This window comes from Trachypithecus francoisi, unplaced genomic scaffold (genome assembly GCF_009764315.1).
Source record: "Trachypithecus francoisi isolate TF-2019V2 unplaced genomic scaffold, Tfra_2.0 Lachesis_group3, whole genome shotgun sequence".
Taxonomy (NCBI): domain Eukaryota; kingdom Metazoa; phylum Chordata; class Mammalia; order Primates; family Cercopithecidae; genus Trachypithecus; species Trachypithecus francoisi.
In genome coordinates, this window is record NW_022681468.1 from 68,269,154 (window position 1) to 68,295,594 (window position 26,441).

The window sequence follows — 26,441 nt, forward strand, 5'->3', positions numbered from 1 at the left end:
TTACAGTCACTATAATTAAGAATACCAAATATGCTTCCTACTTTTCCTGAAAAATGAAATTCTACATGTTATGCTTTATTTTCCTTTTGAGTACAACCTTTCTGTCAAATTTCTAATATTTTAAATTTATTATTTTGTATCTATTATATGCTAAACACTATGCTAATTATAAGAAGCACAAAGTGAAGGCAACACTAAAAAAGGAGAGATTAAGACACTAGGATATTTGATTATTTCCTCTGCTAAAGTGAAAAGATAACCTTGAAGGTTACATCATTGGCCAGGATTCTAGGTATGCTCATCAAGTGGGTTTGTTAGCTTATGCTGCACTCCCCAGTCTCAATATGCTTTTATCACAGTGACTGCTGGTCATGCAGATGCCAAGTGAGGAATTCATAACCAGGCCAGGAAAGTTATAGCACCCATTTCTGAATCTTGAAATATGTGTCATTATATTATCTTCTCAGATCTTAATTTCTATACTTGTTACAATAAGGAGGAAATTATTTGCAAGTTTTAAATTATTCATACTTTTCCTTAGATATGCTTCCTCTCTTTAACCACTTCTGAATCTGGCTTACAGACTGTGTGATAAAGTATGTATCATTTAGGGTTTTTTCCTATACATCCACATAAAAATTGCACAGAAAAATATCTGGAAATCACTAACCCTAATAATTGAAATACATTCAAAATCTTTATTTCTAGTGCCTTTTTCTCTTGACTGCAAATCACTATAGCACAATTACTTGACAAACCAAGAATTCCAACACATGGATTTACCAGTGTTTTACTATCCGGGACCTTGCCTTCTGTGATACCACACTCTCCTCAGTTTCTTTCTACGTGCCTCATCACTCCTCTTCCTCTTTACATAAGGGAGAGTCCATGGTGAGGGAGAGTCTGGGGTTCATTGCTGTAATAACTCTGGTCCCTCATCCATTAAAATCTCAATCTTAGTTAAAATCAAATATCTACTACACCACACTACTTACACCACACTCAAGATGCTAAAAAAAATCACACAACTTCCCTGACACGCTTTTAAAAATTTAACTACCCTAATTCTTAAATGTGCATTCAGCTCTGCCTGGCAATCTTACATTTCTCTAGTTATGTTCATTTACATACAAGCAATGACAATGATTCCAAACTGTCTCTACATTATAAATCTTCAGCACCATCCACTAATCCACTGAAAATCTAAATTAATCTGATGTTAGTAGCTTTTTATATGTTTTTTGGCCATTTTGATATCTTTTTTTGTGAAATGTCTCTTCAGGGCTATTGTCCGTTATTAAATTTGGTTGTTTTTCATATTAATTTATGTAATTTATATATATTTGTACAGTCTGTGGCTTGCATTTTTATTCTCTTAATGCTGTCTTTTGATGGAAAAAATTCTTAATTTTAATTAAGTCTAATTTATCATTTTTCTCTCCTTATGGTTAATGCATTTTGTGTCCTGTTTCAGAAACCCTTGCCATTCCCATAGTATTGAACATGTTCTACTGTGCTTTCTTCTAGAAGCTTGATTATCTTAGCTTTCACATTTAGGTCATTTTAATAGAGAGGGACACTGCACCCCCAACTTTCCTTTACTAAATTGATCAACTTGCCAGCATCTGTATCTATCCAAGCTCTTTGCATACATCTGTTAGAATGAAAGTAGTTTCCCTGTTCCTAAAAAAAGCCAATTCTTACACTTATGTTCTAGAACCTATTTCCTATCAATTTACTCATTTACTCCAGGATTTGGTTCTTTTTATTTATATATATATTTATTTATTTTTATTTTTATTTTTATTTATTTATTTTTTTGAGATGGAGTCTTGCTCTGTCTCCCAGGCTGGAGTGCAATGCACAATCTCGGCTCACTGCAACCTCCACCACCCGGGTTCAAGCGATTCTCCTGCCTCAGCCTCCCAAGTAGCTAGGATTACAGCCGCCTGCCACCGTGCCCAGCTAATTTTTGTATTTTTCAGTAGAGACAAGGTTTCACCATGTTGGCCAGGCTGGTCTCAAACTCCCGAACTCAGGTCATCCACCCTGTTAATAATTGCACAGGCTGCAATTATCTTTTTTATCCCTGAAAACATCACTTTTTTCCTGGTTCATTTTTATCACTACAACAACCACATGTGCTAGAGTATCCCATTAAACAAAGAAAGGAAAAAAACAAAAAACAAAAAAAACTCCCAAGATACCATAAGCCCTCTCTCCATCTAATGCCAATTTTTCCATCTACATTACAAGAGGGGGGAAAAAAAGTTGTATTCACTGTCTGCATTTCCTCTATTTGCATTCTCCCCTCAAACACTCCAAGGTGGCCTCTGTCCTGGACAGAACTCCTGTCAAAGCCCTCAACATCATCCATGCGATCAAATCTATCTTCACTTTGCTTGAACTCACACCATTCAAGGGAACTGACTATGCTCATCTTTTAGAAACAATTTCTGGCTGGGCACGGTGGCTCACGCCTGTAATCCCAGCAGTTTGGGAGGCCAAGGCAGGTGGATCACCTGAGGTCAGGAGTTCAAGACTAGCCTGGCCAACATGGTGAGACCTCGTCTCTACTAAAAGTACAAAAAAATAATTAGCCAGGCCTGGTGGTGCACGCCTGTAATCCCAGCTACTCGAGAGGCTGAGACAAGAGAATTGCTTGAACCCAGGAGGTGGAGGTTGCAGTGAGTTCATATTGCACCACTGCATGCTAGCTTGGGCAACAGAGCAAGATTCGTTCGGTCTCAAAAAAATAATAATAATTAATAAATAGAAACAATTTCCCCTCTTGCCTTCCCTGGCACCACATTCATTTCAGTGTCCGTCCACCTCATTCAACATTCTTTTCCAATCTCCTCTCCTGGCTCCTCCTCTTTTGCCCAACTGCTAAATGTTGACATACCACACAACTTGGTCTTGGCCCCTCTTCTCTTTGGTGAGCTTTCCTTAATTTCATCTAGTCCCACAGTTTTACTTATCCATATCCCAATGGCTTCAATAACCAAGTAACTGCTCAAAATTTCCCCTGAATTTTTAAGAATAATTTCAAATATACCATATCCAAAAGAGAATGTAATACCCCTCCCAAAATATGTTGATCCCACCCCAAAGAAACTTCCCCTTACAACAGATGGAGCCAACAGTGTTCAAGTCCAAATACAGAAGTCAGCCTTAATTCTTTCTGTTCCTTTATGTCCAAATCCAATTTGTCTTCGAGGCCTACTTATTGTACTTTTAAAATATTTCCCAAATCTGTCCACTTTCTTGATTGACACTTGTTCCTCTGAACCACCATCAGTTTCATCTTTTGCTTAGACTATTTCAACAGCTTTTGTCTTTCAGTCCCTTCTGCATTTAGATGCAATATCTGCTTCTGACCATTATCTCAAGACCATATGGACTTGTCTGCTGCCTATGTCTTCTGCCTTATCACTTGTAACTATCTTCCGTGCTAACTGTACCTCAATCAAATGGAAGCTTGGCACATTTGCATTGATTCCTTAAACATCTAAGCTTGTTCACTCTCTCAGGGCACTGTTGATCTCTTCTTTTCTGGTGGAATGCTCTTTCCATAGCTCTCTGCACAGCTGGATACTTCTCTTCCTCAAGTCTTCAAGTCTTAGAGCAACAATTCATCTTAAAAAATAGGCCTGCCTTGATCACCCTATTTAAAGTGACAATCCCACCCCCAGCTGCCGTCACTATACATTTACCTATTTTCATCACACCACTGAAAGGACTTTATTTGTTTGTTCACTATCTACATCTGCATATGAAAATGTAAGTTCCATAAGAGTAGGAACCTTCTATATCTGGATTATTGCTGAGTTCCCAACACACAGCACATAACAGGTACTCAATAAAATGTGAATGAATGAATAATATTTCACTAAATTCTTTTAGTTTCATGTATCTTGAAATATCTAAAATAGCTAAGTTCAATAATTCCACAAACATAATAAGTAACTTCACATCCAAGGGACTGTGATTGACACAAATAAATAAACAGTTTCTATCTTCATGCAAGTTCATGCTAGTAGGAAAGCCAGGCATAAAATCAATTAACTGTAATACAGTGTGATAAGGCCTGTAACAGGATACAAGGTAAAATACGGGCACAAATGACATAGCTATCAATATTGATTCATGTGAGTGATCTTTACAGAAGAGACGATATTTAAAATGTCTTTGAAGTATAATGCAGACAAGTGAGCAACAAGTAGAGAGGAAGTATGTTCTAGTAAGAGGGAAAAACAGGCTTAAAGGCAGAAAGAGTCAAAAAGAATAGACTAATGCACTTTCCATGCATTCTTCAGCAGTCTTCCTAGAATTTTCTTCATTGCATCACTAGATTGGATTCATGTCTTCTTCTTCATGTCTTCTTCTTACTTAGTTTACTTCTTCAGCTTGGTGCTTGGTATAGGTTTGCAGCCTATATTGGTAAAGGAATCTGAATAGTGAAATGTCTAGCTGAATTTCTTTAATTACCCGTTGATTCTTCCATGGGTTTTCTATCAATGTTGAACATGAAGGATCTCTGGATCTGTACTTTTCATTACAATATTTGATAAAAAATGAGCCACCAAATTATCACAAAAGGTGTGCTCATTATATTTCATCTAAAGGAGCAATATAAATATCTTAGAAATATTTTCAACAATAAAAACAGGAAACAAGAGTATAGAAATTAATAATAAATTTATATATATGGAATGACTCATTTCTAGATAATAGTGATGAGTGCAGATACTCCGTATGGTGTCCAGAAAACAAAAATGTATGATCACTGATTTGGCCTTGACAGACAGGCAAGAAGAAACTAACATCTAGAAGACACAAAAGTAGAAGGAAACCCAAGGAAAGGTTGAAGGATACAAAGATGTTTAACCTGAAAAGCAGAAACAGTGCTAGTTTCTGCTTTGCCTTGCTGTGCTTTGCTCCTAAAAGTTTTTAGCATGTATGCACCTTTTCTTTTAGTTTCTGAACTAATTATAATGAAGCCTGGCAATATAATCAAAGCTCCATTCTCATCAGTCGATGCCAATGAAATTCATCAAGAGTCATAGCATATTTTCCATTACTCCTATAATAGATTCCAAACACGCACGTTCATATAGAATTTACCACTTTCTTCCTTTATCCCTGCTGTACTCTAAGTCTCTATGACAAGACTTTTGCCTTCTGTTTTGAGTGGTCCACTTGGTTAAAGTCCATAAAGTCCATATAGTTACCCCCATTCTCATACCTGACTTTTTCAGGTCCCAGGGGTTGGGACCCTCACTTAGGTACCAGCGAGGGTCCAATCAATGAAGAGTTCTACAATATTATCTTACTAACTACAAATACCAATAAGACCCAAAGCCTCCAGGTGCCAGGCCTTGCCCATTTATGTATACCCTTATAAGGAAAACATACCCTAGAGCTAGCCTAATTTTGCCAGAATATCTAGGAATAATTACTTTAATTACTGTATCTCCCAATAAAGTCAGCCCTCAAAGCTAATAAATCACCAATCCTGGCTAGTTCAATAATTTTCTGTTGCTTACTGATGTGTGACCTGGGTCCAATTGTGCTTCTAAGCCTAGCCCTCATGACTTAAGATATTACTGACAAATATTTGAATATATTTGATGCAATATGATTTATTTATCAAATGTTCTGAGACCAATTCTAACACTAATGGCTAGATATTAACAGAAGATGGATATTTGACTAAATTAAAAATTAGTGACAGATCAGATCCTTAACTTAGTGAACAATTTAACTAGATGACTCCTAAGGTCCTATGAAATTTAAAATTCTATAATTCTATAAAAATCTTTCCAATTAAAATTCTAAATTTTTTGTTTGGATAGAATAATAATCTGAAAGATCCCGGAAAAGAATAGTGAAGAAACGGAATTTTACAGCTTTATCTTCTGATTCCAGATATTTCTACAATTTGAATAAAATAGGGAAGTGTGAACTGGCCAAAAAAATGATAAAGAAATAGTAGAGGACTGGTTGGTAATATAATTCCTTGATCAAACAATTGCTAATTATAATTTTTAAATTAATGCTATGAAAGACTTTAAGGCTTTTGGTTCTCAGTTTGAGATAGAAGAGAAATGAAAAAACAATTTGGGATAAATAAGAGTATAACAATTTATCTGAAAAAGGTAACATTTTAAACTAGGCCAGTTAAAGTAAATAAATGATTTTGACTTGATTTGAAAACTATAGTAAGATATCAAGTGTATCAAAGTCAACAAATTATCATTGAATCAGAAATTTTTAATATCTATATGGAATGTGACTAAAGTTTTCCTAGCACTATACAGAAGACATAATTAGAAAATGTCTGATGCTAAATAATAGCTTTAAAATTAAGGCTGGGCACGGTGGCTCACAACTGTAATCCCAGCACTTTGGGAGGCTGAGGTGGGCATATCATTTGAGGTCAGAAGTTCTAGACCACCTTGGCCAACATGATGAAACCCCGTCTCTACTAAAAAAGTACAAAAAATTAGCCAGGTGTGGTGGCGCCTGCTTGTAATACCAGCTACCTGTGAGGCTAAGGCAAGAAAATCGCTTGAACTCAGGAGGCAGAGGTTGCAGTGAGCCAAGATGGTGCCATTGCACTCCAGCCTTGGTGACAAAGTGAGAATCCATTATCAAAGTAAGTAAAAAATGAATTAAATTAAATTAAATTAAGGTAAAATCCCTGCGGTAATCTTTCCCAAAGCTCAAAATTTCACTTTAATCATGAGAAAAACAAACCCAAATTCAGAGATATTCTATAAAATATGTGAGAGGTACTCTTCAAAATTATTGAGGTTATGGAGGAAAAAAAATACAAGGAAAGATGAATAGGCTGTCACCAACCAGAGGAGACTGGAAGAACGTGACAATTAAATGCAATATGCTACCCTGGATTTAATTATGAAACATAAGAAGGACACAAATGAAAACTGGTGAATTCTGAATAACATCTAGAGTTGAATTGATACTAATGTACCAATGTTGGTTTCCTAACTTTCACGAACACACCACAATGATTTAAGATAACAAAATTAGGGAAAACCAAAACTGGGTAATATATGGGAGCTGTCTATATTGTACCATTTTTGAAACTTTTCTGTAATCTAAAACTATTCCAACAAGTTTATTTTTAAAAAATCAAAGTTAAGAAAAGTTTCCATTCAGAAATATAAGACAATAATTCAAAAGTGTAAGTATATAATGACTGTAACATAAAAATTAAAATGAGTATTTATTGAGCCATAGGGCTTGCAAATAAGCAAGTTAAAATAACTAAACAACTCCTTTCTCATAAAATATAACCATAAATATAGTGCAGTGGTATTTATACATAACAACTTGTCAGCAAATATTACCAAATGTTAACTTCTTATTTATTTATCCTTTTATACCATGAAAGTCAGTGGAGGGAGAAAAGATAGGAAGAGGGAATGAGTGGCAGTGAATTTAATTATGCTCTATGTGCTTATTTTTAGTTAACTTACTTCCATGTCTAGACAGCATGGAATCATTTGTGGTGAACCAATGCTTCATTCAAGAACAAGAAAAGCCAGATTTAATACAAAAATCATCTGCCTAAAGGTATCAGAGGGCTGTTGCTGCAATAATGGCTTGAGTGTCTAAGATTCTAAAGAGGAGTTAACTGGAGAGGAATCTTTGGAGGATATGCAGTTATTTTTTCTCCCTGAGAGTGTCATATTCTAGGTATTGGGAAAACACTGAGAAATCAGGCTTTAACTAGGCAAAGAACTCCTGCTGGAAGACAGAGAAACCACCCAAGCTTTTGACAGCTATTCAGAGCTGAGGTGACAAAATGGATATCTGAGACTTGTTTCTGAACCAAATCATTTGCCAAATTCCAAACTTCTACAGGTCATTAAGTTAAAAAGCTAAGCCCCCAAACCTCTGAAAAAATAGTAGAGTTTTCCACAGTCTACCAGTGCTGAGAAAACAAACACACACTAGAATACAGGATCATCCAGCAGTCAGGCCCTTGTAAATACTCAGTTCTCAGTTTGGGAGGCCTCATCCAAAATAGAGGGGTGAACCACAACTAGGCCAAGACTTACCAAAACCTCCACTCAGCCTCCATGGGAGATGGTAAGGCATTTTGGATAGCAATGGAAATGAAATAATATGAAACATTTTACGAAGTAGGAGAGAAAAGGAAAAAGTGGTTAAGCGATCGCCTTGTGAAGGCCAGAAAAGATGTGAACTAGTACAGAAATAGAGAGATTGTCTTTAAATAGAAGCATGTAGTTAGAAAAAGTAAAGTAGAAAAGGCAGAGCACATGGGTGCAAATGCAGGTAGGCTGGTAGATGAAATGGCTGTGGGCATGCAGAAGTTATCTTTTTAACTGGGAGGAGAGGTTAGATAACTAAAGAGAAAGAAGAGATAAAATAGTCCTCTAGAGGGAAGAGTGAATAGACAAGCAAAAAGCAAGAAGTTGCCAGGCAACACTAAGAACCTAACTGAATATATTAATAGTTGGTCATAGATTTAAGGTAAGTGCAGTCAGTAAATCTGTGTGATTTTTCTCCTGCCTTATAAAGCTGTGAAGATACAAAACAGATAGAAAGATTCATTTAACTAGGTTTTGATTTTGCTGGGTGAGTGGGACAAAGGAAGAGGGCCAAGAGAAATGAGGTTACATTATATGCAGGTTGGCTAGATGTGTGTGTGTTGGGGTGGGGGAGTAAGGACATAAGGGGTTGAGGGATAGAAAAGAGTTAGTAAGATTGAGAGAAATAAGTTGAGGCCAGGCACAGTGGCTCACATCTGTAATCCCAGCATTTTCAGAGGCCGAGGTGGGTGGATCACTTGAGGTCAGCAGTTCAAGATCAGCCTGGCCAGCATGGCAAAACCCTGTCTCTACACAAAATACCAAAAAATTAGCTGGGCGTCATGGCGCACACCTGTAGTCCCAGCTGCTCAGGAGGCTGAGACAGGAGAATCACTTGAACTTGGGAGGCAGAGACTGCAGTGAGCCAAGATCACACCACTGCACTCCAACCTGGGTGACAGAGCGAGACTCTGTCTAAAAAAAAAAAAAAAAAAAAAAAAAAATGCTGGAGTCAGAGTTCTAGCATGAGTGAGCTAGAAAGAGAGCAGAAAGTGGGAAGCTTGACATTGAGACTCAGAATGACCAGGAACAGAGTATGACCACAGAGTAGATAGCAGATAATAGTGCGCAGCACATAATGACTAAAGTAGAGAAATTTAGGAAATAAGAGGCTGCAATTTTTTAAAGGATTAACTACATAGGAATTTACATCACCAAGAATTATGACAGGAGTAGGCTGAAGAAAGAGACATTAGAAAATGTCTTAACAAAACAAGGGAAGTGATATAGAAGTGTGTACATGACTACAATAGTGTGTACTGGGTGCTAGAGTCTCATGCGTGCGTTTCAAAGCTGGAGGTGTTTAGGGAGTGAAAAAGGCATTGATCTGAAAACACTAACAAGGCCAGGTGTGGTGGCTCATGCCTGTAATCCCAATACTTTGGGAGGTCGAGGCAGGAGGATCACTTGAGGCCAGGAGTTCAAGAGCAACCTGGGAAACAAGGCGATACCAAATCTAAACACACATACACACACACACATACATACATACATACATACATACATACATACATACATAAATACAATAACGAGAAACAAGCCTCCAAGCCCAGTGGTATAACCGGTATGAGAGAGAGCACAGTCACTAGTTGAAAGGACTGCACTGGAAGCAGTGGCCTGAGGGAGGTAATCAGGTTTCAGGTAAAGCAGGAAAGTGTAAGTAGCATTCAGAAAAAAATACATGAATAATTTTGATCCATTTATCAAGATTTACTAAAAGGTACTGAATTAGGCATTGGGAATAAAACAGTAATACAGACATAGTCTCAGTCTTCAGAAAACTGTAACTTAAGTAAGAAGTCCCATATAAAACTGATTAATTGAAAAAATATAACTAAATTTCTATAACAAGTTAGCCTTTTATAAAACAAGTTTAATTTTATTAAGAAATGAGACTGCATTAAATTTTATTTAAAATGAGGTCTCATATTTTGAACAGTAGTATAATAAAATACATAATTATTTTAATATAGGTAGTCATTATGGTATTAATTATGTGCTAAAAACTAATGTGAATTAAGAATATCTGGGCCACAGTCATTTTTTAATGGTTAAAAAAAGAAAGAAGAAAATGGTAAGTATATGCTTTTACAGATACATGCAGAGTTACCTTAGACAAGGCAGCATCCCGTTCTTCTATTAGTGCACTCATTTCTTCGGCAGTTATTCTCATTTTACATTCCTTGGTCTTGTAGATTCTATCCACAATTATAGCTCCATTCTTCTGAATAGCTATCCCTGTGTCTGCATTGTTTATTCTGTTCAGTAATTCCTGTAATGTCTACCAACACCATTATATGTTAGTCAGACATGAAGTTTTAATATATTTTATTTAATATAGGGTTTTAATTAATAGGCACATGTGAATTGTAAATTGACTGAGTGAAGTTATTGAATTTTCATATTGCAGCAAAGATGTACATTATTAGTGTGTCAATTCTTCTTTTTCCCACATCTTAGTTCTTGAAACCCACTCAATTGAACTTAAGCCTCTAAGATATAAGACTGACATCAAGAAATCTCCTCAGAGAATGGCTTACCATGTCATTTTCTTCAGGGTTAATATTTTCTAGCCTAGAAAAAAGGGACACAGAAAGCCTGATCAGTAGCATTTCCTTAGTGCAGCAAAATGAGTTCGCTTTTTAAATCTTTAGAACCTCAAGTAATTTCATTCGACTAGTCTTTAGAGTCAACCATGACACTGAACATATTAAAGTGCCACCTGCTTGACTCCATCTTTCAATAATGCTCCATATCTTCTGCACTGACTTCAGACTGTTAAGTTATTAATGTTTACTGCTATATATGACTACAAGGATCAATTGTTCATATGTGCTTAGATGAAGAAAGTTCCCCAGTGATAAAAGCACTCATTCTCATCATTATATTTATTCCTGGACTTTCCATTTTTATCAGAAACTGTACTTCCTCTCTTTTTTTGGACACTATCATAAGTAAAACGAGGCAAGTATTTTTATTACAAAGTTTAACTATGTTCCCTCAAAAGCAATAACAAATAATTACACTAAATTTGAAGTAAAAATCTCTTGCTGTTACCTAGTTGTTATTATAAAACAAACGTATAGGAAGGCTGACCAAAATTGTACCAAGTTTTTAGATGACTAATGTTATTTTCTTCTTCATAATGTATGTAGAATTATTCAACATAAAGACGAAAAATACAAATGGGCTCCCCTCAGAAATGCATTTTGTCTTTTAGGAGTCATAGTGGCTACTGAAATGTTTATTGATGTTGACAAATTGAAGAAATGCAGTAAAGGTAAAGAAAGCAGTTTTAAATTACATAGAAAATGTCTATAATATAATTTAGACAACCATTCCAAGTACATAAATTAAAAGAACATTTGTAATATGCATTAGTGAAAAGGTATAGATTCTAGAAAGGATCTCAATTATTTTAAAATTACATTAAAAAGTTTAGATATCCAAGTTTCTGTTTTCTCAAGTTTTCCTCCGTTTCTGTGCTCCTATGGTTTAACATTTACCATAAAAGAGGATACTAGCCAAAGATAACAGAAGACACCTAATAAATATACCACAAAATGGTTCCAAAATTCACAACTGGATAAAATTGCTACACTCATGGAAAAGTAGTACTTTTGGAACTTAGTATTTTAACAGAAAAAAATATACACACAAATATTAAAGAGCTATTTCTAGACATACTTAAATAGTATAAGTTAACAGGAATGTATAGTAATTTTAAGTTATATATAATTCAATGTATCTGAAACTACTAACATCCACTTAGGTTTGCATTTCAAGAAGGGCAACTACTTTCATCTTTTATCTTTTTTTCTTCAAAATAAATGAACAATTTTCAATGATGCTGCCTAACAAAAGTTTGTTCTATAAGAATTTTGAAGATAAATTGTGAAACTTCTTTTCATCTCAACTGAAAAACCTAACAGAAAATTATAAGATAATAAAATTCTTACATTTATTTATTATCATAGTGAAAATATTTGAAAAAAATGAGCGGCATTTAACCAGCAGTAATTGGTTGGCTAAATACGATTTTTAAGGAAGTTATATGTGGTGAGAAATATTTATCTTATGTTATCTTTTATTGTCATTCTTTTTAGGTAAAATCAAAGTAACATCTAATTATGACAGCTACCCAATAAAATCCAATTAAAATGCTTACAAACTTCACAATTACCTTGTTAAATTTGATAATTTAAAATGTGAACAGATACATGACAATTAAACATTTAGACTGAGGTAGATTCCTCTGGAACCTTTGCAATAACAAAAGACATTTAGTTACCAAGGTTATAAATTTCTATTTTTAGTTTCAAAGAATTTTATATGATCAGGAAGGAAATAACAGTAAGTTACCTAGTCTGTATATTCCAAATAATCAACACACACAAAAAAAGCGTATGGAAGTTCTATGTAATATTTATAGGTTGTCTTCAGGCATTGCAATGTAAAGCATTACTTTAAGGAGAGGAAGATGAAGAGTTCAAATGTTTTAAATTAACAGCTTTCAATAAGAAAAGTTTAAGATAATTGTATTTAGTCTAATATTAAAATTCCCTACTAATTTAAATATTTTTTAAAAATCAGAATCAAAAGTTCTTATCAAGGGCTATTCCAGATCTCTGGCACATGAATTTAGTATTTAGACTTTAAATAATTTGTGTGATTGCTGCTAAAAGCACACAATATATACTGACTTGTCACTTTGCTGATAAATGAATTTAAATTATGTTTTTGGTAAGGCTACTGTACGGTCTGACACACAGGACGTAAGTGAGCTAAGTGAGCCACTTAGCATTTGGATCTCAATCTTGCTTTGTTATTATTCTTTATAATTGATGTAAGTATAGTGATAAATGGCCAGCAAAAGAAAAATATAACTTTAGTCAAAGTGAAAAAAATTATTACTTCGAGATTTGAAAATGTGCATAGATGCAAGTAACTTTCAACACAAACATGAGTCTGGAAAGAGAAAAAGTCAATACTTGTATTTCTCTACTTGTATTTCTTTAAAAGTTTCAGGAAATATCACCGATATCACAGATTTATCAAAGAAGATTATGCCATAATTTAGTCTCAACTAGATTATATAGAGTAGGGATCAGCCAAGTTTTTCTGCAAATGGCCAAATAGTAATTATTTTAGGCTTTACCATACGCTCTCTATCATAGCTACTAAATTCTGCCTCTGCAGTACAAAAGCAGCCATACACAATAAGTGATCAAGTACAGTTGTATCCCAATAAAACTTTATTTACAAAACAGGTGGCAGGCCGAATTTCAACATAAGTTCTTACTTTGCAAATCCTTGATACAGAGTGTTGGAAAATGAGACTAGATCTTTGATGTTAATGCACCGTAAGTGCCAATTTAAAATATTTGACATAATTTTCTAAGCTAAATCATTCAATATCTAAAGATTAAGAATCAACAAAAATAATTTTCAGAAAATGAAAATCAGGTCTACAATAAGTATATCTCATACTGTGTCACTTGAAACAACACAAAACTTAGACAACTTGTCTTTTCAGAAAAGAGGTGATTTGAAGCAGCTATACATGGCTTTAATTTTCTGTTTAAAAAGACTTTGGGGAAGGTACTAAGGTTTACTAGTGGTATGTACAATACATAACACTTTACTGATTTAAATAAAGACTTAAAATAATAGTTGGTGTTATATGAAATATATCTGATGAACTATAAATTATATCTCATTAATATGAGGTTTACAATTAGACAAAAGAATTTCAACCTTTTGTAAACTTTACATTATGCCTGTAATAGTCTAACTTGACACAGTCATGATAATTAGTAAGAATTTTGCTGAAGTAAATGTCTATGGGCTCAAGTTTCAATTGATTTCCTATATCATGCAAATTCTGACTGACATCCTTGCACTCTAAGTGAAAAGATCCATGCGTGAAATGTCGCATTTCTTGATTTATCCCTAAATCAGTCAATATCACCTTTTTCTTTTCTGAAACTACAGTCATTCACCTTGTTCAATCCTAAGATGCCAAACATTGACCTCAAATGATAAACAAATTTCAAATTTTTCTGAAAATTATAATGTTTGCTTTTATTCTAATCAGAAAATTCTGATTTGTTTGCTTTTATTCTCTCTCATTTTCTACACACCACCACACTTAACATGTTTAAAAAGTACCAACAATAGCAAACAGACTGAAAAAAAAGGTATCATGATCTGAAAAGCTGAAGTATACAAATGCAAACATGTATAAGAGTACGTATATTTAGGCAATTTTAACTTGAATTCTTTTTTATTTTTTTCCCTAGTTTTTGATAAAAGCCAAAAAAGAAACAGAAAAAACATTAACGATCCAAGGGGTAAAGAAAAGCAGAGAGAGGCAGAATAAGACAAAGCAGACATTGTAACAGGGATACAACGTAGATCAGAAGTAGCAAAGCAGATGAGAGAAAAAAGACAACAAAGAATCTGAAGATTATAGGAAGCAAGAAATTAGGAATTTTTACAAAAAAGATGTGAACAATTTATACAATTTTATCATACACTAGATGCCCCCAAATATACCTTTTAGTCAAGCAAAACCAGTTATGTATTGGTCCTGTTATCAAGATGTAGTCTAAAACACACTCTTGATGGTTCAGAACCTATAGATTCAGCAGAAGAGAAAAGAACCTCACCAAACCATCTGATACTATGCTGACATAATATTCTTTGTTGCTGTTGTTTTTCTTGCTTGGTATGTGTGGCCTTCCCTGACTCTTCCCCCTACCTGAACTCCTAGACTCTGATACAGAAGGAGTCCCTCTCATAAGCTGTTTCTAGGAAACAAAAATTTCTTTAAATTAACTGTTAATTAATTGTTTTAAGCATTTATATGATTACTTATTTACTTAAGTCAATTTGACCATAATGCTGTGTCCCCAGCAACTACACTGTACCTGACACAGTATAGTCAATAAATAGTTACTGAATGAATTAATTAATTAAAAGAAAAGGCTGAGAATTGAATGCATTCCTTTTCTCCCATTCCCATTCTTCCCTTAATACTAACGATCTAAAAGACAAAATGAAAAAGATTCTGTCTCAAGGAACACTAATTTCAATATACTTTAATAAAAACTGTAACAAATATATGTATAAATTAAAGTAGATATGCAATGAAGGGTAAAAAACAGGAAAGAATGATAGGCTCAATTTAAATATTTAGTTAAAGAGACAGAATAAACCAAATAAGAGATCAGTTTAATAGGAGTTCTGAGGAAGAAGCTTTGGCTTGGATATGTAGGAAGATGGTTGTAACACTGATCAGGATAAGGGATTAAGGAGGAGGATCAGGTTTTAAGAATGAATTAATAAGTTTCATTTTGGATATGCTAAGTTTGAGTTGCCTGTGTAAATCTGAGGTAGACATTCTGACAATGTGTAATTGACTGACTGTGAGTCTTTGGCCAAGTAGTCTAGCCCTCTAAGCTTTTTTCATCTATAAAACATGAATATACCTATTTCCAAAGAGTTGTGACATTTTACGAAAAACTGATTTGTTGTCTTTTGAAGGTCAATTTGATTTTTTAAAAGCATAAAAATCTTTTTAGAAGCAAATCTCATGAATAAAATCAGTGATTGATTTATATAACGAAATTTATTAACATAAATTGCATGCTTGGTGCGTGATAAAATGAACATTATACCTGCAAATCTCCAAAGAAGAGTTCTAAAGTTTTAATGACTATACTACTGAAATTTTGTTAAAAGGGTGTCTAGAATGGCTAAAACAATTCTATAATAAAAGAGCAAAGTTCAAAGACTCCACCTGATTTCAAGACTCACTATCATTATGTGATAATGATATCAAGGGATCAACATATAGGTTAATGAACCAGAACAGTAAATTCTGAAATTAACCCACAGATAAAGAGTCAACTTATTTTTGACAGAGATGCAAAGGAAATTTAATGTAGAAATGACAGACTTTTCAACAAATGGTGGTAGAATATAAGAATGTCCATAAGCAAAAGAAAAAAAAATTAACGTTACCAAAATTTAAGTGTTACCAAAATTTAAAACTTGTGTTCTGCCAAACACACTAAGAGACTCAGAAAAACAAGACATTGACTAGAAGAAAATATTTGCAAGCCACATATCTGATAAATGACTTATATCCAGAATATAAACAACTCTTTTAAACAATAAGAAAAAAAAAATCCAATTTGAAAAACTATCCAAATACCTGAACACTTTACCAAAGAAAATAAGTAGATGGAAAATAAACATTTAAAAAGATGCTCAATATCATCTGTCATCAGGGAAATGCAAATAAAAATACTAAGATACTACTACACACCTGTTAGAATGGCTAACATCCGAAATAAGAAACAAAACAAAACAAAAACAATAGTTCCAAATGCTTGGAAGGATATACAGCAACAGGAACTCTGATTCGTTGCTAGTATAGCCACTCTGGAAAAGAATTTGGCAGTTTCTTGTAAAATTAACATGGATTTAACTTATGATTCAGCAGTATTGCTACTGGGTTTACTCAACTGATTTGAAAACGTATGTCCAGACAAAAACCTGTATATGAATACTTAGAGCAACTTTACTCAAAATCACCAAAAATAGAAGTAACCAAGATATCCTTTATACAAAGGAATGAATCAAAAACTGTGATACTTCCATACGATGGAATACTATTCAACAAGAAAAAAAGAACATAATATAAATTAATGCATTAACATGAATGCATTTTGCTAAATGAAAGAAGCCAGTTTGAAAAGTCTACATATTGTATGATTCCATTAACATGATATTCTGAAAAAGGAAAGACTGTCAGGGGAAGAAAGCAGGTCAGTAGTTGCCACAGAGTTGGGAAGCGAGGAAGATTTGAGTAGAAGAAGCAGTGGGGATTTTAAAGTGGCAGAACTAATTTGGATACATGACACTACACATTTGTCAAAACCCACAGATATTTACAGCACATAGTGAACCTTAATGTATGCACACAAGGAAACCAACTAGGAGATCAAAGGACACTAGGATAGAATGCAGACTATGATAAATAACTCTAATTACATTAAAAAATATGGCCTAAACTCACTTAAAGAGGTGGGGCAGAGGAAGGAGCCAATTTAAGTAATTTTGGAAAATGGTGTCTTGAAACTATAAAACTAAACACTAAAAGAAGTATACATAGTACATTCTCATTGCTAAAGTTAATTCTCATGGAGGTATATGTTAATGATTCAGAAAGAGTTATAATGTATACTGGGTTTCAACAAATAATAGATGGTGGTTGGTGGGGGCCAGTTTTGTCACCACTGGGTAGAGTAATTTACAGATGAACAAAAGGGGAAGGCTATAATAAACAGTATGGTAATGGATTAGAATTAAGAACATCAGTGTGAACTTATGTTCAGCTTGATATAGATACAAATGGATAGGTGTATAAATAAGAGATGTGTGTGTACACATCAGTTAGTGTATATATACACGTGTGTGTATGTGTGTGTGTATGTGTATCCTACTCTGTCTGTGGAAATGGTCTAGAAGCAGTCATACTCCCACAACAAAGGGCACACCTCACACCCAGATCTTGGTTTCTAATACTATTTTCTAATAAAAGGATCTAGAGTTCCTTGGAGGAATGACTGAATCTACTGGAGGGGCACAGCTCTATACATCCTTACACAAGGTGACCCTGGAGCTTTCTGTCATGCCAAAAAGAAAATGTTCAAAAATCAGAAGAGACCAGATATAGTGGCTCTTGCCTGTAATTCCAGAACTTTGGAAGGCTGAGGCAGAGTATCATTTGAGCCCAGGAGCTTGAGACTAGCCTAGGCAATACAGTGAGACTCTGTTTCTAAAATAATTTCTAAAAATTAGTTAGGCATTAGCCAAGTGAGCGCCTGCAGTCCCAATTACTGGGGAGGCTGAGGTGGGGGGACTGCTTGAGCCCAAGAGGTCAAGGCGGCAGTGAGCTGTAATCATGCCACTGCACTCCAGTCTGGACAACAGAGCAAGACCCTGTCTCAAAACAAAAACAAATAAATGACAGAAAGGAATGGGGACACGTCAAAGAAATATAGGAGCTAACCCGAAAGAGCTTCCAATCCACAAAGGCAGAACATTTCAAGCAACAACATATATAACATAGTATTAGATTATAATCTAAAGTATTAAATGAACACCTATGAATCCATACTGACACAAATGGCTGAATAAATAAATGGGAAAGGAGACAAATCTCCTGTATTAAAGTGTTACATATAATTTATGTAAATATTCTCCCCTGCAGGACGTGGAGCTCAACAACCTCCCATCTTCATTCTTTAGTATGGACTGTACTTAGTAATGTGCTTCCAAAGAGTAGAGTATGAACAAAGGAATGGAGGTAAGTAACTTTACAGTGGAGAAACTTAGCAAACCATACCTTGGCCATCAAGGTTAATATTACTGGTAGTAAATCCAATCAGTAGAATATAGCCTTGAAATGATGTGAAAAAATGGCACTCACTTCTGTAGTCTTCATCCTAAAAACTCATAACCCCAACATAACCATGAGAAAAACCCAAATTGAGAAACATTCTGTGTAAAATACCTTGATCAATATGCCTCAAAACTATCAAGGTCTTAAAACACAAGAAAAGTTAGAGAAAAATGTCACAGCCCAAGATGGGCTAGGGACACATACAAACTAAATCCAATCCTGGTTAGGATCCTAGAGCATAAAAAGGATATTTAAGAAAAATTAGTGAAATCTAAAGAAAGTATAGAGTTCAGTTAATAGTTATGTAACAATACTGAATTCTCCCCTGTGACAAAAGTACCATGGTAACGTAAGATGTTAACAATAAGAGAAAATGGGTGAGGATTAGGCAGCAACTATCTGTACGATCTTCACAACTGTTCTAGATATCTAAAACTACTCTACAATTTTTAAAAAATCTTTAAAAACTTGGAATTCCAAGTAAAGATGGCACAGTGAAATCTGAACACCCAAGTCTACTTATCCCATCATTTAGCTACATGAATAGAATATGCAAATTAACCAAATGGTAAAGAAAGTAGGCTGTCATGTAGTAATTTTTTTAAATAGGGAGGGAGTGCAGGGTGCAGAGATGATTATTTTGGCTAGATTACCTATGAAACAGGTGTTGGGAAGACAGTGAGCTAACAAAACAGAAATTTTCACTGATACCACACAGCTTAGAAATAATCTGAGAATGAGTTAAGTAGACAGCCAAGACAAAACTAACAAAAATTTTTCATGAAGAAAAGCCTGTATTACCTAAGAATCTATACAGAGGAAGCAAGAATCAAGGCTGGCCATGTTTTACTACAATACTGAAATAAATACAAGCCCAAAAGCAATATCCCCATGAAATTAGGATACATATAGAGAGACCAGATAGCATGAACCCTTAATGTACGGCACCAAACAAAATCCCATAAGCAGAGGACAGAACCTCCCACAAGAGGAGCATACAGTCCCAGAGAGGTCTTACCAAACTCCATTCCCATCCCATTGCCCTAGGGTTATATAGAAAGGTAGCAAGAGCAATGCCTTGCCAAGAAATGGCAGCTCAAAGAAGGCAAACAGGCCTAAAAATAAAATGTTTAGGAGGCTGAGCATGGTGGCTAACACCTGTAATGCCAGCACTTTGGGAGGCCGAGGCAGGCAGATCACCTGAGGTCAGGAGTTCGAGACCAGCCTGGTCAACATGGCAAAACCCGTCTCTACTAAAAGTACAAAAAGTAGGCGGGGGGGGGGGGGGTGGCAGGTGCCTATAATCCCAGCAACTCAGGAGACTGAGGCAGGAGAATAATAGCTTGAACCCGGGAGGCGGAGGTTGCAGTCAGTCAAGATCATGCCACTGCACTCCAGCCTAGGCGACAAAAGCGAGGCGTGAGACTCCTTCTCAAAAAAAAAAAAAAGTTTATTAAGGAAAATTCACTTGTACCATTATGTTCTGCTAAAAGTTTTTGACAAAATTGCCATTTCAAATATGAGCAAGATGCAAAGAAATGATATGGCAACTGTGAATACACCACGAATACAACACAAAACATGCAAAAGAAATTAGTTCATAATAAAACAAGAAAACATAAACCAAGGTGCTATGATTTGAATGTTTGTCCTCTCCAAAACTCATGTTAAAATTTAATTGCCAGCCGGCGTGGTGGCTCACGCCGGTAATCCCAGCACTTTGGGAGGCTGAGGCGGGCGGATGACGAGATCCAGATATAGAGACCATTCTGGCTAACACAAGGACACCCCGTCTCTACTAAAAATACAAAAAATTTGCTGGGCGTGGTGGTAGGCGCCTATAGTCCCAGCTACTTGGGAGGTTGAGGCAGGAGAATGGCATGAACCCGGGAGGTGGAGCTTGCAGGGAGCTGAGAGGCGGAGCTTGCAGGGAGCCGAGATAGCGCCACTGCACTCCAGCCTGGGAGACAGAGCGAGACTCTGTCTATAAATAAATAAATAAATAAATAAACAAACAAACAAACAAATAAATAAATGCCATGGTAACAGTATTAAGAAGTAAGACCTCTGAGAGGTGATTAGGCCACTAGGCTCCTCTCTTACGGGATGAATTAATGTCATTATAGAAGGGCAAGTTTAGCTCCCTTTTGCCTGTTTTTGTCCTTCTGCTTTCCACCATGTGATGACTCGGCAAAAAGGCCCTTGAAAGATGCCAGCACCTTGATCTTGGATTTCAAGCCTCCAGAACTGTGAGCCAATAAATTTCTGTTCATTATAAATTACCTAGTCTCAGGTATTCTATTATTGCGGCAGCATGAATGAAATAAGACACAAGGGAAAGAAGAAAATTTTCCTACCCATGGTTGGCATTTTATAAAGAAAAAGAAAAGAAAATCATTTCAATAAAATAAAAGAGAAGGGGCTCAAACAATAAAGTGAAAAGAGAAATATAAAACTTAAGGAAATAAATTGAGAATCAAAAATAAACAAATAAATAAAAATTACATACATTAATTAGAAAGACCATGGAAAGGAACAATGACAATTGGGATTACCAACATAAAGGAAAGATTTGTAATCATCACAGTGAATGCAAAAGCAGATTAAAATATTAATCATTATTGAATAGATAACACATAAGGACAAAAATGTCCCATATAAGTGTATCTGGAGTCTCTAAAGTAGAAAACCTAAAATGCAAAACATTTGTAGACCTAAAATTTTCATGAGCCATTTGTGATGGCTCACAGCTATAATCCCAGCACCTTGGGAGGCCAAGGAGGGAGGACTGCTTGAAGCCAGGAGTTTGAGACCAGCCTGGGCAACACAGCAGGACCCTATCTCTACAAAAAAACTTATTTAGAAAGTAAAATTTCCATGAAATAATAGCATGGAACCATAAAAAAGCACAAGATCATGTCCTTCACAGGAACATGGATGGAGCTGGAGGCCATTATCCTTAGCAAACTAATGCCAGAACAGAAAACCAAATACCACATGTTATCACTTACAAGTGGGAGCTAAATTATGAGAACACATGGACACACAGAGTGGAACAACAGACCCTGGGGCCTATTGGAGCATGGGGGATGGGAGGAGGTAGAGGATCAGGAAAAAAAAGAATGGATACTAGGCTTAATACTGGGGTGATGAAATAATCTGTACAAAAAAACCCCAAAACCCAAGTTTACTTATATAGTAAACCTGCAAATGCACCCCTGAACTTAAAATAAAAGTTAAGCTTTTTAAAAAAGTTAAAATTTCCATGAAATAAAGGAAGAATCAAATAATCCTTTGAAAACCATGCTGTGGTCCCCAAAACCTTATTAAAGAATGATGAACACAATTGCCCTGATTCAGCCCTACTTTAAGAATAAAGGATGAATCCTTCAGGTATCTGACAAAAAAAAGACAGACATACACACACACACACACACACACACACACACACACAGCCAGGCACGGTGGCTCATGCCTGTAATCCCAGCACTTTTGGAGGCTGAGGTGGGTGGATCATTTGAAGTCAGGAGTTCCAGACCAGCCTGGCCAACATGGTGGAACCCCATCTCCACTAAAAATACAGAAATTAGCCAGGTGTGGTGGCACCTGTAGTCCCTGTTACTTGGGAGGCTGACGTGGGAAAATAGCTTGGATCCCAGAGGCGGAGGTTGTGGTGAGCTGAGATCACATCACTGCTCTCCAGCTTGGGCGACAGAGCAAGACTCTGTCTCAAAAAACAAACAACAAACAAACAAAACCCATACACACAAAGGATCGGGAATCTGATTGATCTCAAGACTTCTTTTCAGGCAAACAATAACAGAAGACAAGAGAGTAACATTTTTACAATGTTTAGAATAAAAGGATACTTGACTCAAGAATTATATTTATAAAAAACTTGAATACAAGGATAACACACAGCCAATCTGAAGCATGTTAAATCAGAGAATAAGGTATTTATGAGCTCTTCCTTTGAAAGTGAAATTCATTCACCTGCTGTGATATTGTGAAATAAATACTTGGTCATCATTCCACTCCCCCACTCCTTTCCTTACCTACAGGGAATCTCCAAAGTGATGTCTTTTTGTATGCTAATGATTAACGGATAGCTGGCAGCCCTTAGATACCTTCTGGATGGAGGCTGGTCATGAGGAAGGCTGCATGATTAAAAGGTTGTGACTCTGAGCTTCAATCCCCAACCTCTGCAGAGGGGCCTGGCAGTTAAGTTGATTACCAATGGCCAGTGGTTTAATCAATCATGCTTATGTAATGAAGTCTCCATAAAAGACCCAGATGGACAGGATTCCTAGAGCATCCTAATAGCTGAACATGTGGAGGTTCCTGGAGGGTGGTGTACCCAAGGAGGGCATGGAAGCTCTGTACCTCTTCCCCCATACCTTGACCTATGCATCTCTTCATCTATATCCTTTGTCATATCCTTTATAATAAATGTAAGTTTTCCCTGAGTTCTGTGAGCTGCTCTAACAAATTAATTGAACCCAAAGAGGGGACAGTATGAATCCTCACTTGAAGCTGGTCAGTCAGAAGTTTCAGAGGCCTGGACTTAACGATTTGTGTCTGAAGCAGGGCCAGTCTTGTGGAACTGAGCCCTCAACCTATGGGATCTGATGCTTTCTCCAGGTAGATAGTGTCAGAATTTAATTGGAGGACACCCAGCTGGTGTCTACTGCAGAACTGATTACTTACTTGGTATGTGGGGAAAATAACTACACATTTGGTCAAAAAAGGCTTCTGTGTTGATTGTTGTGTTGAATAAGAGAAAAGAAAAAAGCACGTTGAGTTTGTGTTTTTGTTTCCACTGACGCACCCAGTGATTCCTCACAATAAAAAACTCAGGGATAAAAATGCTATCTATGATAAAACTTCCAGCAATGATTATTCAATCCTTTTAAAGTTAAGATTAAACAACAGGGCACACTTTGGCTATAAAAACTAACATGGCTATAGAAATGAATACAACTTTTACAGATTTTTTAATGTGAAATTCTTAATGAAAAAAGCGGAGTTTTAAAGTGCTTCTTTCTTTCACATGAGAAAATAATTTTTATCTGAGGAATGCAAGCCCTTTTAATTATCAGGCCCAGAAAGAATGAAAATGAGACTGCAATCATGTCTTACTTGCCACCCTCTGAGCTATGTATTCATCTTTTTTTTTTCCTTGAGACAAGATCTTGCTCTGTCACCCAGGTTGGAGTGCATAGGTTCACTGCAGCCTCCATCTCTGGGGCTCAAGCGATCCTCCCACCTCAGCCTATAAAGTAGCTGGGACTACAGGCATTTATCACCATGTCAAGCTAAATTTTTTAAATAATTTTTTTTTTTTTTTGTAGAAACAGGGTCCCACTGTATTGCTCACAATGGTCTTGAACTCCTGGACTCAAGCAATCCTCCTACCTCAGTCTCCCCAAGTGTTGAGATTACAGGTGTGAGTCACCATGTCTGGCCTGTATTCATCTCTTGAAACTGCTTGCTATTGCTACAAGTAGCTATAATTTAACCTAATAATGCCAAACCAGACACTATGACCCATACCCTATAGCTTAACAATGCATAGCCAATCACTAATTAATGTTATTTCTTGTAAAGTAAATATAGTTCCTGACAAACTTTGTATCAGCCCACTCCCTCTCTCTCTTTTTTGCATTTAAAAATTCACTCCTGGCCAGGTGCTGTGCCTAAGACCTGTAATTCCAGCATTTTGGGAGGTCAAGGTGGGCGGACTGCTTGAACTTAAGAGTTTGAGACCAGCCTGAGCAACACAGCAAGACTCCATCGTGATTAGAAAAAAAAAAAAACAAACAAACCTTAAAAACTTAAAAAAAGAAAACAATTAATAAAAGTCCATCCTTAACTCCTGCTAACAGAAGTGTATATCAGAGCAATGTGAATCTGAGCTCCGAGGCTAGGGTGAATTCCTCAAGCTTGGCCCCAATAAACTCTCTACTTATATTAATTTTACTTCAACTTCTTTTAAGGTCAATTCATACCTGAGAGTCACACGATATTTTCAATTGAAATAATAAATGAGAAAATTCTGACCAGGCCTGGTGGCTCACACCTATAATCCTAACACTTTGGGAGGCTGAGGCAGGCAGATTGCTTGAGTCCAGGAGTTCAAGACCAGCTTGGGCAACATGGTGAAACCCCGGCTCTATTCAATTTTTAAAAATAAATATATATTAAATAAAAGAAAAGAAAAAAATTTGATGACTCCAACACCTTTTTTTCAGTCTCATTTGTTATTAGAAGAGTGTTTAGAAAATAAATATAGTTTGTTGAGAGAAAATATTGGATGAAGTTCAAAATTTTCTTCAATTTCACTTCAATTGACTATTACTCTTAAATTCAAGTTAACACTTACAGAGCACCCACTATGAGCCACGTACTTTTCAATATTCAGTGATTTGGCTAGGTGCAATGGCTCATGCCTGTAATCTCAGGGCTTTGGAAGGCCAAGATGAGAGGATCGCTTGAGGCCCAGAGTTTGACAACAGCCTGGGACACACAGTGTGATGCCATCTCTACAAAAAACTTTATAAATTAGCCAAGCATGGTGGCATGTGCCTGAAGTCCCTGTAGTCATAGCTCCTTGGGAGGCTGAGGTAGGAGGATCACTTGAGCCCACTTCAAGTCTGCAAGGAGCTCTGATTACACCACTGCACTCCAGCCTGTGCGATATAGCAAGACTCTGTCTCTAAACAAACAACCAACTCATACATATATATATTTTTTTAATTATATATATACAATATTTTAATATATACATATATAGTCAACAAGTAATTTAGTCCTTATGACAACCTGTATAAGTCCTCATAACCTGCACTATTATATACATTTTGTAGACCAAAAAACTGAGCCTTATAGACTTTGGGTAATTTGTCCATCGCTATACAGCAAGGAAGCAGCAGAAACAATATTCAAAGATAGATTGGGTTCAGAATCTGTGCTCTTAGTCTCTACATTACACTGCTTCTCAAATACAACATGTAGACAATGAATTGATTTTTATCCAATTAATTCTATGGCTACCTCCAATCAACCCCAAGCCATCTATCCTTCTAGGTAATGATATTTAAGTATATAAGAGAAAATGTTTGAAATAATGTTTCCCTATGGATAAAGATGGTTATTTTGGAATAGGCATTGTGGAATTTAGGTGAATGTTTTTGTTTCTTTATTTGTTATTTTTAAACGAGTTTAATGGTCTACAATGAGCCTATCAATCTTCAAAAAAATGAAATCATTAATCTAAACGAAAAACAAATATTACCTAATCACAAGTTGAACACATATTATTAATTATTCATGGCTTTTTGTCTCCCCAGTGAACCATGTTTTAATTAGCACTTTACTCCATTCCTCCACAGAGCCTACTACAACACTGGACAAAGTAAACATGCCATAAGTATGCTGATTGAACATTAAATATTAGATTAGTGGATTCTATCTATCTGTACAAGTAACATATTTCTAGATGTTCTAGGGCCTTTCCACCAAAGCATATTCCTTAGACTACCATCATGTGTAACATCTGGGAGCTTGTTACAAGGACAGATTCTCCGGTCCCAACCTAGGCCTAATGAACCAGAATCTGCATTCTGACAAGATCCCCCAAGTGATTAGATTGTACATTAGAATTTGAAAAGTACATATTTCTAGGGCATTGATTCTCTAAGTGTAGTCCATCATTTATCTATCAGAATCACCTGGGTTGGTTTAAAAAATGTAGATTCTTAGGCTCCACCCTATTCAAGTATCATTCAAGTTTAAAAACCAAAGCTAAAAAAACTGCA

At 35.8% G+C, this 26,441-nt stretch overlaps 1 protein-coding gene across 3 annotated transcripts in view; it reads right to left on the reverse strand.

The window, feature by feature from the left end:
- The window catches only part of MIPOL1 (mirror-image polydactyly 1), a 373,501-nt gene that overhangs the window by 252,088 nt on the left and 94,972 nt on the right, over nucleotides 1-26,441 (reverse strand). For all 3 annotated transcript variants that reach the window (XM_033188223.1, XM_033188225.1, XM_033188224.1), the window contains 2 exons: nucleotides 10,688-10,721; nucleotides 10,258-10,428 (listed from right to left, as the gene is read on the reverse strand). In XM_033188223.1, coding sequence (XP_033044114.1) covers nucleotides 10,258-10,428; nucleotides 10,688-10,721 — 205 coding nt within the window. The remainder of the gene's footprint in view (nucleotides 1-10,257; nucleotides 10,429-10,687; nucleotides 10,722-26,441) is intronic.